The sequence below is a fragment of the Anolis sagrei genome, chromosome 3 (assembly GCF_037176765.1).
Source record: "Anolis sagrei isolate rAnoSag1 chromosome 3, rAnoSag1.mat, whole genome shotgun sequence".
Taxonomy (NCBI): domain Eukaryota; kingdom Metazoa; phylum Chordata; class Lepidosauria; order Squamata; family Dactyloidae; genus Anolis; species Anolis sagrei.
In genome coordinates this window covers 107137601-107153338 of record NC_090023.1, presented here as the reverse complement: position 1 = coordinate 107153338, position 15738 = coordinate 107137601, and the positions used below count along the sequence as shown (strand labels likewise).

Sequence of the window (15738 nt, the reverse complement as noted above, 5' to 3'; positions counted from 1 at the left end):
TGGCTATGCTTCTTAGGGTTTCAGGGTTTGCAGTCCAACAACATCTGGAGGCCCATAGGATCCCGACTGCTGCTACACGCCTTAAAAGGATTCATCACTGGCGATGACAACAATACAGAAGTCAACAAATGATGCTTTTTCCTGCACAGTATGGCCAGATTTCAAGCCACTGTAAAAAAATCAGCCAGCTGAACATTTGGCAAGGCATAAGAGATATGGGATCATGTCAGCTGGCCCAAATAATTCATATCAAGAGTCTAGCACAGACTAGTTGCAGACGTTGTTGTCTTAAGTGCTCAGTGGTCATAAAACTAGAGCCAAATGAAGGCTTCTATTTCTTCCAAAGCATTTGTACTCTACCTTTCCTTCACAGAGCTCAAGCCATTCCAACAAGATGAATGCAAATGCATTCTAATTTCTCAAGTTCTGGGTTCAAAGTGGGCATGGATTCAAAACTACTGTTCTTAGGAGAATTGGTTTGATGGTGTGGGAAATAGAAGCAGCAGTATAGAAGACAAATGCTTAGCTCTAAGACCAGCTGAAAGGATAATTCTTTTTTTTTTCTTATGGTTGGTCCGAGGATCCCAAGGTGATCCCCAGAGAATTGCAGCCAGCTACACACTTTTGAATTATGATATTTGAAATAATACAACAACAATGCAAACGGAGATAAAGTTAGACGATTGACAACAAGGATGTGTACAAAGCCCTTGACTGTGTGAATAGTGGAAATCAGCAAGTAAGAATTTTCTCTTTATTGTTATTGTGTGCCTTAAAGTCATTTCTGACTTATGATACCCCTAAAGTGAAATCATAATTCGATTGGGGGGGGGGGGCAGAATTTGTTCAGAGTAGGGTTGCCCTTGCTGAGAGTGTGTGACTTGTCCAACATCATCCAGTAGGCTTTGATAACCTAGCAGGGACTCATGCCCAAAGCTGCCTAATGTCCTAGTCCAACTCTCAAACCATCACATCATGCTGTCTCCCTTCTCTGAAACAGCAGTCAGCTTTTGCTAGCCTTTAACTAAAATACTTTTGCACATTAATCTAAACATACGCACACTCAATCAAGCACATATCAAGAATCTGCCTTCAAGATAATCTGTTTTAAACTTAAGCACATCGTCCTCATGATTCCAAAAACATGGCTGAAAAAGAACAGGGGAGTTCACCAATGCCGAGGACTTCAAACCTGTTATGGAAAGCAAGTTCTTCAGGTAGTTATATCTAGATCTCATACTTACATGGGACTCTACATCCATTGAAGTAATCCTGGATATGCTAAATTAATTGAACCATGGAAACGACAGCATTATGTAGTTATGCAGTCATCCCTCCACATTCATTGGGAGGACTCCCATGAAAGTGAAAAAAATCCTTTTAAAAAAAAAACCTGTGAGAACACCTCTCTAGGAATTCCTAGTTGCTCCAGCCTGACTCTTTAGTCAACTTCCACTGAAAACTGACTGGAATCACACTGGAAGACCAAGAGATTCCTAAAGAAATGTTCTCTATGGAAATGTCTAGATCTTCCAGCATGCCTGGAGGAAGTTGACCAGAGGGAATATTTGTAATACAATGGGTAATCAAACCCAGAAAAGTCAAAACCTCAAACATGGAGAGACAACTATACATTTCTGATTCAGGAGGACAACGAACTTGCCTAGTGAATTTACTGCAATGGGAGGGAGGCCAATAAGATACTCTGGCATGTTTGTTTACCTTGATGCCTCACTCTGACAAATGCTAAGAACAAGGCATCGACTTGGACTTGGTGGAGAGATGAGAAGCAGCTGTTCCAGAGAAGGGATGATTTATCTGCCATCTTTCCTTTTCTGTCAAAAGGCTTGCGTTATTTTTCCTGGGCTAAGCTTTCTTGTGGCTTTGCAAATCACAACCAAGCCTAATAAAAATCCCCAGGTATATGCTATGGACTGCTGGGTTGTGGATATCTGCAGTTCCTTTCAGGCAGCAAAAAGGGGGGAAATTTTAATTATCCTGTTAGGCTACCGTATATGGCCAGTAAGTTGCATGTGGCTTAGTGAGTCACCCATTGTGCAGGCCAATGTTGCAGTTTCATTTCTTCATATGAACAAAACCAGGGGTGGATTCTTTTTAGGGTAATCTTTGGAGAGTTGTGTGCCGACAGTACGTTGCAGTGAGCACATCAGAACAAAAAAAATGGACAGAACACCTTTTTCTGTCCCATTTTCCCCATAAAGTTGTGTTTGCCTAGAAACAAGTCAATTTTACCAGAGCTCTAAACTGATCCCTTGCAGAGGGTTTTGGAAACTAGGCCACAAGGAACAGGTTGTCTGACCCCGAATTAATCTGTCTTTCAAAGGTAGGAAACGTAAGAAAGACTGGAGCAGACAAGGCAGTCCAGACGACAGTCATTTCTTTCTGGGTTATGCGCTAGGCGTCATGAAAAAACAAAAATGGAACCTTTATCCAAGTCCACTAGAATAGTGGTTCTCAATCTTCCTAATTCTGTAACCCCTTAAGACAGTTCCTCATGTTGTGGTGAGCAACCATATTATTTTCATTGCTACTTCATAACTGTAATTTTGCTACTGTTATGAATCGTAATATACATATCTGATATGCAGGATGCATTTCATTCACTTGACCAAATTTAGCACAAATACCTAATATGCCCAAATTTGAATAATGGTGTGGTGGTGGTGGCGGCGGGGGTTGATTTTGTCATTTGGGTTTGGTAGGCATTGACCTTGAGTTTTGGAGTTGTAGTTCACCTACATCCAGGGAGCACTGTGGACCTATACAATGATGGATCTGGACCAAACTTGGCACTAATACTCAATATGCCCAAATGTGGAGTTTGGGGAAAATAGACCTTGACACTTGGGAGCTGTTGTTGCTAGAATGTATAGTTCACCTACAATCAAAGAGCATTCTGAACCCTACCAATGATATAATTGGGCCAAACATCCCATAGAACCCCCATGACCAACAGAAAATACTGTGTTTTCTGATGGTCTTTGGCAGCCCTCCTGACACCTCCTCATGACCCCCAGGTTGAGAAACACTGCACTAGAAAGTGAGTGTTAAGACAAGAGCATAAGTTCATGATCATCATAAAAGTGGGAAAGGAAGCTGAAGGCAACATACCTGACATTTCAGCATACCCCTGCATTCTGAATTGCCTTATTTGGCACAGTAGCTGTGTTTATTTTTTGTAAAAGCTGATGTTTTGGGAAAAGATCCTGACCACAAGACATCTGCAAATTGCTCAGGATTCTAGAATAACTAGAATCTAAAAATCACGCTTAAGATTTTTCCACTCTCCGCAGATGCCTAAGTGTGGACCATGTGTGAAAAGGACAGTTGCCAAACACTTTTTCACTAAAGAAAAATATTTGACATATGGACAACCAGAATAAATAATCCAGGGCTCCAAAGTGTACTTTACAGTTTGCTAGGGTTGGCATGGTCCAGCAACATTTTCTGCAGCCAAGGCACGAGAGCTATGAAGCTGCAGCCGGTTCGTGCTCCTTGATGCACATACACAGAGAACAAATATGAAGTTTTGTGTAACACTTTAACATCAGGATTTAAAAGATGAGACACTACACATACCATGATGGGGCTGCTGAACTATTACTCCCAACAATCAGCCTGCAACACTAACGGTGAAAAATGTTGTTACCATCCAACAATCATCACTGTTTTACACACTTTCCTCTCGAAATACTGTCATTTACAGTGTGTTTGCAACAAACAGGATGGCTAGAAAGAAGTAAGAAGCATAAGGATCCAAGACGCAAGTTCTGGAGGAAAGGATGGGCTTACATTACAAAAGAGACGCCAAAATTCTCCCACTAACACCTCCCAACAAAGGATTCCCCAGACAGCAACCAGCCAGGCTTTGAAGCTGCAGGGCTATTTAGTGCTAATCAAGCTGGCCAACTGCAGCATTCACACTTGCCTCAAGCAGACAAGAGTTCTTTCTCCCACAAATATAAAAACCTTACTTGTCTAGTTTCCAACAGACCTCCTCAACCTCTGAGGATGCTTGCCATAGATGTGGACGAAACATCAGGAGAGAATGCTTCTGGAGGATGGCCATGCAACCAGGAAAACTCACAGCAACCAGTGATTCCAGCCATGAATGTCTGCATAATCTAGTGCTTTGGGTGTTGGACTAGGACTCTGGAGAAGAGGCTCCAAATCCCTGCTTGGACATGGAAGCCCAATAGATGACCTTGGGCAAGTCACATTCTCTCAACCTCAGAGAAAGATAAAGGAAAAACCCTCTGACCAAATCTTGCCAGGATAACTCCCAGACAGGATCAACTTAACTCAGAAATGATTTTAAGATAGACAGCAACAACAAGACTTGATTGATTTGTAAGACTATGAATCTATAAATAACACCTGTATACTGGAACAATATGTAATTTGCGGTGAAATAGACACACACTGCTGTTGCAAATGATCATTTCCAGCATCTGGGTGGTTTACACAGCAGGACAACTCTCACTCATACACAGGAAATGCATCCTATTTCAAGGAATCCTCAGCATTGATTTGGGAGCGAGGAACTCGTGGCTGCTTGGATGTTGGGCTCCAACTCGCATCATCCCCACCCAGAATGGCCAATTGTTGGGCACAGCAGAAGCCGTACTTCAGAAACATCTGAAAAACTACAGAGTCCCTGCCTTCTGTACATGTGTCTGAAAAACATGCTGCCACAGAGACAAACTTCTCAAGCGAGCCAAGGCTGCTGGCCACTCCCTGTCAAAGACACATGTCTTTGCAAATCTCAGTTTCTTGGACTGTTATGTATGAAAAGACTATGTGACATACGACATCCTTAGCTTGAATCCTTTGGAAAACCAACATAAAAGGCTCCAGAGGTTTCAGTCTCTGGTTTTGCAGAATTAAGGACACAAAAAGTAAGGACCACTCTAAAAACCACCATGTCAGACTACACAGAGAAGCCACTGAAATCCACAAGCATGTGGACAATTTCAACAGAAAAGAGGAAACCATAAAAATGAACAAAATCTGGCTACCAGTATTTAAAAAAATTCTAAAATCAGGACAGTAAATAAAGAGCAACACTAAAAAAGAAGGGAAATTCCAGACAAGAATCAATCAGAGTCAGCTAACACCTCCCAACACATTTGTCTCTTAGAATACTAATGTCATTTGCAGTGTGTTTGCAACAAATAGGATGGCTAGAAAAAAGCAAGAAGCCAACAGATCAAAGACACAAGTTCTGGAGGAAAAGATGGGCTTACATTTAAGGAAAACTCTCAACAATATGCCCTCATAATGCACTTTAATACTGATTTAGGATTGACAGCGTTCCCTCATTTCTCTCTGAAAATCCTATCCCAGTTATATCTTACCTTGTTCACAAAAGCATATTTTCAATTTTGATCTATTACATTTGGCCCGGTCATTTTAAAAATGTTTATATGTCACTGTTGATTGTTTATTGTTTATTTTCTGTTTATGTGATTTATATGATTTGTATGTTATTGATTGTTTTATTTTTTATTTTTTTACTTTGTCGTGTCAGGAGCGACTTGAGAAACTGCAAGTCGCTTCTGGTGCGAGAGAATTGGCCGTCTGCAAGGATGTTGCCCAGGAGACGCCCGGATGCTTTGATGTTTTTATCATCCTTGTGGGAGGCTTCTCTCATGTCCCTGCAAGAGGAGCTGGAGTTGACAGAGGAAGCTCATCTGCCTCTCCCCAGATTTGAACCTGCGACCTGTCAGTCTTCAATCCTGCCGGCACAGGGGTTTAAACCTACTGCGCCACTGGGGGCTCCACGGATTGTTTTATTGATGTTGTGTTATTGATGTTTTGTTGATTGATGTATTTTGGACTTGGCCTCATGTAAGCTACACCGAGTCCCTTGGGGAGATGGTAGCGGGGTACAAATAAAGTTTATTATTAATTATTATTACATTTAAAAAAGAGACGCCAAATTTCTCCCATGAACACTTCCTAGCTTAAGCGGTTGAGGGGGGAAAGGAAAGGGCCTGAGGCTGTTAGGAATGGTGGAAGTTGAAGTCCAAAACACCCAGAGGGCCCAAGTTGGCGTAGAGGCACCCTGAAGTTATAGTCTCCCCTTGACATGGAAAAGCACCCCCCCCCCCAATACAGAGGACTCCTAGCACCACCAAAAAGGGGGTGAAAGGGAATCCGTTTTCCATATTCCACTCAACAGGTATGAAGAATGCGAGGACCTGTTTGGCCCTGCTCTGGCTGGGGGCTATGACGTCATAGGGTGGTCGCTTTAACCTCGCGCCTTTCGCTTCCTTGGCCAAGCTCACATTCCCAAGGATTCCTCTCCTTCCACTAAAAGCAGTGTCGAAGGGCATTCATTCCGCAGAGTAGATGCAGTTTCTGAAGTAGTGCTACAACACAACTAGGAAGACTTGAGAAGCAGCTTCCTCCCTGCTCTATAGGAACAGGGCTTACTCACGGCTCCTCCTTTTCCATGGGATCAACGTGAGGTTTAGCTGCAGGCGAGTGAGCAAGCAAGCAAGCAAGCGAGCAAGCCCCCTCCTGGCCAAGTCTGCCACGGCGACGCTCCACCCAAGAACGTGGCGTCCACACGAGCGCCCTTCTCTCGCTTCCAGCGCTCTGCAAAGCCAGGCCTCCCCCGGGCTGCAATGAATGGGCAGAGCCCGGCTCTCTTGCCTCCTCTGGCTCGCTTACCTGTTGGCCATCCCGGCCGCCGCCAAGCCCAGCATCCTGGAGGCGCGGCTATGGGCAAGCGCGCCCTCTCCTTCCTGCTTGGCTTCCTTCCTTCCTTCCTTGACGCCTTCTTCTCCAGCTCCTTCCTCGGCTCCTCCTGGCCTTTTCCGCGAAGCAGCAGCTGCAGGCGGAGCCGCCCCCAGAAGGCAGCGCAGGAAGCCAAAGGGGAGGGAAGGGAAGAGGGAAGGGAAGAGGGCGGGAAGGGAGGAGGGAAGGAGGGAAGGAAGGAGGAAGGGCTGCCCGTGGCGCCCCGCCCCGCTTCCCTTCGTCCGGAAAGTGAGCGCGCTGCGTCTAGGCTGGGGAATGGGTGCAGCAGGGCTGGCTGACCCCCTTTGGAGCTGCCCTGGCAATCTTGGGGCGTGTAGCCTGCCCTCTTGGCCATAGGAAAGGGCACCACGGGACAGGACCAGCGAGGCCCTGGCTAGTGAGGTGGTGAGGCCCCTTCCTTGTGCCCCAGAGGCCTGCTCTGCCTGCAGGCAGAAAAACCAAAGTGCTCTTCCAAAGTGCTCCAGAAAACCAAAGTGCTCCCGGCCAATCCCTCTCCAATGCCAGAAATACAGCTGAATGGTGTAACATTAGAAAACGTTGACCATTTCCACTACCTTGGCAGCCACCTCTCCCCCAGTCAACATTGACACACACTGAAATACAACACCTTCTGAGCTCTGCAAGTGCAGCATTTTCCTGAATGAGTGTTTGAGGACCAGGACATCCGTAGGGATACCAAGGTGCTTGTTTATAAAGCTATTGTCCTGCCAACCCTGCTTTATGCCTTCGAAACGTGGACTATCTACAGAGATCACATGCAACTCCTGGAACGATTCCATCCGAAAAATCCTGCAAATCTCTTGGGAAGACAGGTGGATGAATGTCAGCGTGCTGGAAGAAGCAAAGATCACCAGCATTGAAGTTATGATCCTCCGCCATCAACTCCGCTGGACCAGCCACGTTGTCTGAATGCCCAACCACCATCTCCCAAAGCAGATGCTCTTCTCCGAACTCAAGAATAGAAAACGCAATATTGGAGGACAGGAAAAGAGATTTAAAGATGGGCTCAAAGCCAACTTTAAAAACTCTTGGCATAGACACTGAAAACTAGGAAGCCCTGGCCCTTGAGCACTCCAGCTGGAGATCAGCTGTGACCAGCCGTGCTGTAGAATTTGAAGAGGCACGAATGGAGGACGAAAGAAAGAAACATGCCAAGAAGAAGCCGCGTCAAGTCAACCCCAACCAGGACCACTTTCCACCTGGAAACCAATGCCCTCACTGCAGGAGAAGATGCAGATCAAGAATAGGGCTCCACAGTCACCTACGGACCCACTGCCAATACACCGATCTTGGAAGATAATCCTACTCGGACAATGAGGGATCGCCTAGAGTAGTAAGCACTGCCTGCTTTGTGACATACCCCAATAGCCCATGGGCCCTTCGACACAGCCATATAAAATAACCCAGAAGATCCAACCAGTCCATCCTCCAGCAAATAACGCCCGACTGCTCACTAAAGGGAAGGATATTAGAGGCAAAGATGAAGTACTTTGGCCACATCATGAGAAGACAGGAAAGCTTGGGGAAGACAATGATGCTTGGGGCAAAGGAAGGAAAAAGGAAGAGGGGCCGACCAAGGGCAAGATGGATGGATGGCATCCTTGAAGTGACTGGCTTGACTAACAGAGCTGGGGTGGTGACGGCCGACAGGGAGCTCTGGCGTGGGCTGGTCCATGTAGAGTCTGAAGTGACTGAATGAATAAACAAAAAAAGACAACATTGGCAGTGCTGTGTATCACTTGAACATTAAGCATTTTTCAAAACAGTAGTTACTTCAAAGAGCATTAAGTCCTATATGTGTTGAGCCTCTAAATTGTCACGCTGGATTAAAATTCAGATCTATAGCCAACCAAGCACTTTAGCTGTACTGCTAGGACAGTAGTCTGCAGCTGTCTAAGAACTGCTTCCAGAGGAATTTGGTAAATCTTCAGAATGGGGTGTATGTATCACTGAGAGCTGCAATACAGAAAGGGACCATGCTTTATTCATTGAATCACTAGCATATGTGGGTTTTTTTCTAGTTTATACACTTTGCTACTCTACATAAACAATATCCAACAAGGATCCTGCAGTTAGACTTTCAGGGAATTCACTATAGAATTTGACAGTCTCTTTTCCATATGTAGCATGGAAAACTTTTTCACACTGTATCTGTAGCAACTTTCTTTAATGGATTCCTCTTTGAGCTTCCTAAAATAGTTTTACAAAAACTGTCCTTTGTAGAATGATTTATTTTCATGCTCTGAACCAAAATAGAGCAAGATTATATCCAGTGTTTTGACAGTCTTGTGTTTGCAATCAGTTTGACTTCCTTTCTGATTCACTGCCAAGGTTCTGTCGGATCCTTATTAGAGACCTGCCTTACATATTTGAATTCAGCCAGTTGGCTCACATAGACAGAAGAGACGCTATTTATCACGCCACCCTTCAAGACCCATGTATCTGAAGTAGTTAGCATTTACACGGGAATCTGAATCCTCAAGAATTGGCTGCTCATCAAAAACTGTTGTGTTCTTTCCCAATGGTGATAGCATCATGAAAGAAATTGTGTTAAATATTGTACTGATGTCCTATAAACAAAAAAAAATCAATTTAATGACCCTGTCCTCAGATTTAAATAGAGCAGTACTTCTTAGGCTATCTGTTGTGGGTGACTGACAATGATGTATATCCAGTATGCCAGGGACCATTGTTATATTTGTGCCTAATGGCTACAACTGTGTTTTTTTTTCCCTTTCCTATAAATTCACCACAGACAAGCAGCCAAGTATTCACGAACCACCATTTTGAGCAGCACTGATATAAAGCACAGCAGCTCTCTTCTGGGAACATTTCTGTTGTGCCAGTAAAACATTTGAAGCTTTAAGTATATGGATTCAAGACAATAAACATATATATGAGATAAAAATCAATGCTGTTGGGAATCTTAAGAAAATAAAAACCACCACAACAGTTTGCAATGAATGTAACCAGAAGAGGAAATACCAAGGTATACTTCATATCCTTCTATGAATTGAAACTATTATCATATAAACAGATCTTGTCCCTTTATTAAATGCTCCCTTCAGATTTAATTGCAGAATCTGACTAAGACATCCCCTCAGCTTCCTATTTTCAGTGCCTCTAATGCCTTTTAGCCTCTGCACATTCAATGAGTTCTCTGTTCCTGTCATTTCAACAAATATTTATATCTGTTAAAGTCTGAATTTGTGTATATTTAAAGATGAAAATAATACACCAACAGATGTCCTCTATAAACACAATGAGAAATCACATTATTTTAGATGATAGTTCAGTATATTATGGTCTGTACTCAGCTAGGATCTTATTGAAATGAGAAATCACATTTGCTCCTTTGCATGTGTACCTGTGGCATGGTCAGCTAAACTGTAATGAAGGCCACAATGTGTCTGATCAGGTTTTTGTAGTTTTGTCAGGGAAATGAATTTGATTCCTTGGAACAGATAAAAGAAACATACAGGTTTCCAGAAATTGGACTACAACTCCCACCCTCCCTCAACCTTGCCAGAGCTGGCTGGAATTAATGGAAGTTGCAATACAGCAATACTTGTAAGGGCACACAATCTCCGTTTAGTTTCCTGACTCCTATGGCTCCCAGAACGCCTCAGCAAGCACATCCAAGGCATACCGCTGCCTGGGGCTGCTGGGAGTCATCCAGAGGCGCGTTCTTGCACCTCCGGATGACGACTCCCAGCAATCCTGGACGCGCCGTGCCTTGGATGTGCTCGCTGAGGCATTCTGAAAGGAGAGCAGGGAGAGTAGCGGGGCCCGCAGGGAAAGCCCAGCAGGTCATCACCCCCAGCCTGTCTCTGTGGCAATGCAGCCTGCAACTCCTCCTCCCCATGCCCTCCCTCCCTCCCTCCGCCCTCCTCCTCAGGCCGTGCCACTAAGGGAGATTTTATTCTTTTCTTTTAATTATTATTTTAATTTATACCCGGCGTACTAGAGCCCCCCCCCCCATTTTTCTTAGGATTTTCCAGGCTTAAAAACCCGTCTAGTACACCAGAAAATACGGTAGTTTTTATGTCTTGTCACAGGCAAAAATGTAGTCTGGAGGTGTCTTTCAAGGTCAAGCAATGAGAATAACGTGGCTTTCTTAACATATTCCCATCCACTTTACAGCCTTGACATACTTCTGTGCAATTTCTTTTGGTTCCCCAAACTCAAAACCCACTTCAAAGGACACCAATGTGGGACAGTTGAAAAGGTCCAGACAACTGTGACAAGGGTTTTGAACATCTCAAGTGAAGATTTTCTCCATTGCAAGAGTGGCAGTAAGGCAGGAATTATTGTATTCGATCACAAGGAGCCTATTTTGAAGGCGACAAACTGCAATTGCATACATGTTCTATTTTTTAAAAAAACCTTCCGAAGTCATTCACATTTCTTTTGGGATGGATAACATATGGATCCATTTCTCACTGTTAGAGTACCAAATACGGAGAAGTATTGGTTGTGTAAGTCTCCAGCAGCAGACTTCCTTCCAGAACAAAGGTGGTTCAGAATATCCTAGCTCTCTGAGAAGACCCAAGAAGGGAATTTAACATTTTGGGCCTTTAAAATGTAAATTCTGAAAGCAAGATAAAAATATAGACTCCTGCTTTAAACATGGGGATATGCCATAGATTCCTCTTTTAGTCATCCAGAGAACACACGTTTACACAGTCATTTTTGTATTTTTATTTTAATCTGAAATCTTCACACCCTGCCCAGATTTCTAACCTTTCTGTGTAATAAAAGGTTATGTTTAGAACATGCAAGGAATGTCACATCCACAACTATAATATTTTAATTAATATATTGAACATACAGTTGAATTTCAAGAGTAACAAAATTAAACTATATGCATAAGTTATTCACAGTTTTGTAACAATAAAACAGGCTTGAAATGATTAAAAAGGCAAAATGTTCATCTTGTCACAGCTGCTTAACACATTGTGTAGGTAGAGAAACTACTTCCCATCAGTAGCCAGCATTAACCTCTGGAAAAGTGAGCTTTTAGAGAAAGTGCAAATACATTTTCCTGCTGAGTTTAAACATGTAAAAGTACATGGCAGGGCATAACCCACAATATCTGATTTTGACTATCCTGACAGGAACTTTAAAAGAAATTCCAGTTACATTGCTTGTCGTGAGATAAGGCGACCTTTAATGACAACATGCAAAATGGCTGTGTTCTGAAAAGTTAGTGCAGATGTCACTATGAGTCTATTACATTTATAATTTGGATGCTGAAATAAATGAGATTTCCTCTACTTCCTGTGTCATCGAAGTGGCATAAATATATTTCTGATATAACAAATAAAACTGCACACTTGTTATTAATGATGACAAATATATCAAAGATTTCGTATCTCTAAATCATGTTATAATGGGATGTAACATTTGAAAGACCTAGTATAGTCTGCTATGCTTCCTTCATCTGAGAATATGAGTTCAAATTTGTGGATTACAAGACACACCGATTTCCTTGGAGAAAGAACTCCCACATAGCTATAGAGTAGATATACTCATAATTATCGATATTCTTTTACTATTGTCTCCTCACATAACAGCTCCTTCTATAAACACTCTGAGTAATCACTTGTATTTTTGATTACACTGAATGAGTTTGTAAGTAGCATTGATGAATATACATTGGAATCTCTACCAGGAATTTCAAACAAGAAATTCTGATTTAAATAACTAGCCGGCAACTTCATCCAGACCTCCCTTTACTCAGTCCAATTTATATATTTGTGTCAAACTGAGGAGGGAATTGAACTTCTGGCATACAAGGGGAAGCAGGAGAGGGCAAAAGATATAGTTCAAACGATTGTTAGATCCAGACTTTATATTTAGTACAGGTATGCTGAAATAAATGTGAATTAAGTTATTAATGACTAAACTTCAATAACTCTACCTCGGCAGTGGGAACTGTGTGATTTTGCAGATATTGCTGAACTACAAGTCCCAGTAGCTCTAGCCAGCATAGCCAATAGTGATGAATATTGGAAGTTGCAGTTAAGTATATGGAAGGCTACATAATTTCTCTCCCTGGTCTGCTGTATGAATAAATCTGGATCTACCCTATGTACTTCTGCATCTCCATTTTATCTGAAGAGAGATTAAATGTTGAATCAGGGCTCAGAGATCAAGTTTATAAGTCTAGACGGTACCCAGATTTATGTGTATTTACCATTCTATTCAAGATTTGGATCTTACAAGTTACTCTATTTTTAATATCTCTTACATTATCCTTAAGAATTATGACTAGCTTAATACACTGCCGTTAAGAGGGACTTAAGTGCCACAACACAATGCAGTTACTAATCTTTAGAAAAGCTTTTAGTGTTTTGCTTTTTAAACTTATTGAAGTAGCTTTTCCGCAGTACTCATTAACTAGTGATTGAATGCACATTCCGAAGGATCTGACACAGCAATGTCCTACACACCAGGCATTACCTTATGAGTTGGAGGAATCACTAAATACGCTTGGCAACATTCCTAGTATTGAATAAATTGAAGGTACGGCAGAGAGCCAAATACTTCATTTTTTGTATTCCTCTTGCCTTGAGATGAAGAAGCAATTCTAAAACTGTGTTTCAAGGTCCCTCACTAAGTAAAATATTTATGTGATGGCATTAAAGGAACAATGTTGGGGTGAAAAAACAACAAATTACTTGGTTTTACAAATTCACAACTGAATTGCATAGCTCACTTTTTTGGAGCAGATTTTTTATGTGTGTCTTGAAGTGAGGCAATACCAATTTAGAGTTCCAAGGTAGTTACAAAATGTTTCTATGTGCAAACTTAAGACTCATTTCCAGGGGAGAGAGCTTCAAACACAGAAGAGTTGTGTGCTATTTTGCTTTCACTGATAAGCAAGAGGGTCATCTCTTGCAGGTAAGAAACCTGCATGGCTGCATCGGAGTTCCTATACTTATAGCAAAATAAATATGTAAAGGAATCTACACCCTGACTGTTCCTTGAGTCTTAAGTCAAAACGAGATATAAAATCATCAACAGAAAAATCAACAAGAGTTACCCTTGCTACATAGTATACGGTTCATTCTTCAGTGTTCATCCCAGTGCAATTCCAGATTCTGAATGTTTCAATAATAAGTGTCTTATCGGAGTCCTGACCAGCTGTGTAAATATGATGCCCAGCCAGATGGCTGCGATGTGCTCTCTTCTTCACCTTTACAAAAGACCAAGAAAACAAAGAGAGTTGAAAGCATGATCTGACTAATCAGTGCATCCCATATAACGTAATCAGAGGTGTCAAATTTGTGGCCCTCCAGATATTTGGGCCTACATCTCCCAGAAGCCCTAGCCAGCTTGTCCAATTGTCAGTAATTCTGGGAGCTGAAGTCCAAAACGCCTGGAGGGCCACAAGTTTGACACCACTGCCTTAAAGGACTAAGGCAATGGTGTCTTGAATTGTAGGCATTGCATATGAAAGGCGTGAGTATTTCTGTAGGAGCATTCTTGCAAAATCACCAAGCAATTCATACCATGTGGCCCTACGGTGATAAAAAGTTAAAAGGTTTCCCCCGGCATTAAGTCTAGTTGTGTCTTGACTCTTGGGGGGAGGGGGTAGTGGTGGTGGTGCTCATCTCCATTTCTAAGCCAAAGAGCCAGCGTTGTCCATAGATGCCTCTAAGGTCATGTGGCTAGCATGACTGCATAGAGCACCATTACCTTCTCGCAGGAGCGGTACCTATTGATCTACCCACATTTGCATGTTTTTGAACTGCTAGGTTGGCAGAAGCTGGGCCTAACAGTGGAAGCTCACCCCGCTTCCGGGATTTGAACTGCCAACCTTTTGGTCAGTAAATTCAGCAAGTCAGCGGTAGAACACACTGCACCACCAGAGGGCCCTACAGGTGATACTGGACTAAATTTTTCATCACTGATTAACTGGTTAGGGTTGATGGGACCTAGAGTTTAGCAACATACGGAATACTACAAGCCAACTGTTTCAGATTTTCAACAAGTAAACAAAGATTTTTACATTTAAAATCATGTTCAATGCTTCAGTACACATGTACTCAGTGTTAATGCACCTTGTTTTGGATGATAAAAATTGTCATGGCACAAAGGGTTAAAGGTTTTTGGTTTCGACATTAGCTTTTGAATAAACTCTCCCCCCACACCCTCTATTTCTTGAAACTTGTCTTTCTTTTCAATCTATCCCATCACTTCCCTTTCTCTGCAGCCACTCCAGTTATCTTTCTCTGATAAGAGAGGTAGCAAAATAGCTTGATGTACCTTGAGCAATTGCAACAAGTTTTCCTTTCTCTTCAGGACTCAACTGCAACATGGTGTCTATGACAGGAAGAAGCCTCTCTCTTTCACTGCCGGACTTTAGAAATATAAATTGTAAGAGGACATTCTTCAAATATTCCAGATTGGCAACAGACTTCTCTCGTTCTTGGTTTCTTTCTAAACGCCTTATTTCACTTTTAAGAAGCTGAAGATGAAAACCAAAGAAAAACAATTACAGCTGGATGCAAATATGCCGATAAAGGCACAAGAAAACAAAACATGCAGAGTTCTGCACAAGACAAAAAATCGGTAGTAGTGAACTGAACATTGCACAAAACTAACTAGAATTAGTCTATTCACATGACTGAATTCCATCAGAGAATACAATGTGAATATAGTATTATGAAATTGACCTTTAACAAATAATGGGGGAAGTCAATATGAATGAGGATAGTGCTACTCAAAGTGGTGGTTTATGGATCAGTGTCAGCCTATGAACCAACAGTTGCTGGTTTCTGGAGAACTCTCAAAGAAGACGACAACAATTGTCAATGGATACAAATATGGCACCTGTCCCTCACACACTCCGAAAAAAAAAAAAAGCCAGATCACCAAATCAAGTAGCTTTAAGAAGCCCTGAATTGGGCAAATGTTCCAGAAAGTGGCTCCAATAGTTAAAAT

At 42.3% G+C, this 15738-nt stretch overlaps 2 protein-coding genes across 4 annotated transcripts in view; both read right to left on the bottom strand.

Moving 5' to 3' along the window:
- LIMS1 (LIM zinc finger domain containing 1) overlaps nucleotides 1-6936 on the bottom strand; it is a 77202-nt gene extending 70266 nt beyond the window's left edge. For 2 of the 3 annotated variants that reach the window (XM_067466839.1, XM_060769700.2), the window contains exon 1: nucleotides 6700-6936. Coding sequence is in view for 1 of the 3 variants with exons in the window: in XM_060769698.2 (XP_060625681.1) it covers nucleotides 6700-6734 (35 nt within the window). In the remaining 2 variants the exon portion in view is untranslated. The remainder of the gene's footprint in view (nucleotides 1-6699) is intronic. The other variant, XM_060769698.2, reaches the window with a different exon arrangement.
- A 4637-nt stretch (nucleotides 6937-11573) lies between these two features.
- GCC2 (GRIP and coiled-coil domain containing 2) overlaps nucleotides 11574-15738 on the bottom strand; it is a 30686-nt gene continuing 26521 nt past the window's right edge. The window contains exons 22-23 of the mRNA XM_060769701.2: nucleotides 15061-15262; nucleotides 11574-13987 (exon numbers count right to left, since the gene is read on the bottom strand). Coding sequence (XP_060625684.2) covers nucleotides 13917-13987; nucleotides 15061-15262 — 273 coding nt within the window. The 3' untranslated portion in view covers nucleotides 11574-13916. The remainder of the gene's footprint in view (nucleotides 13988-15060; nucleotides 15263-15738) is intronic.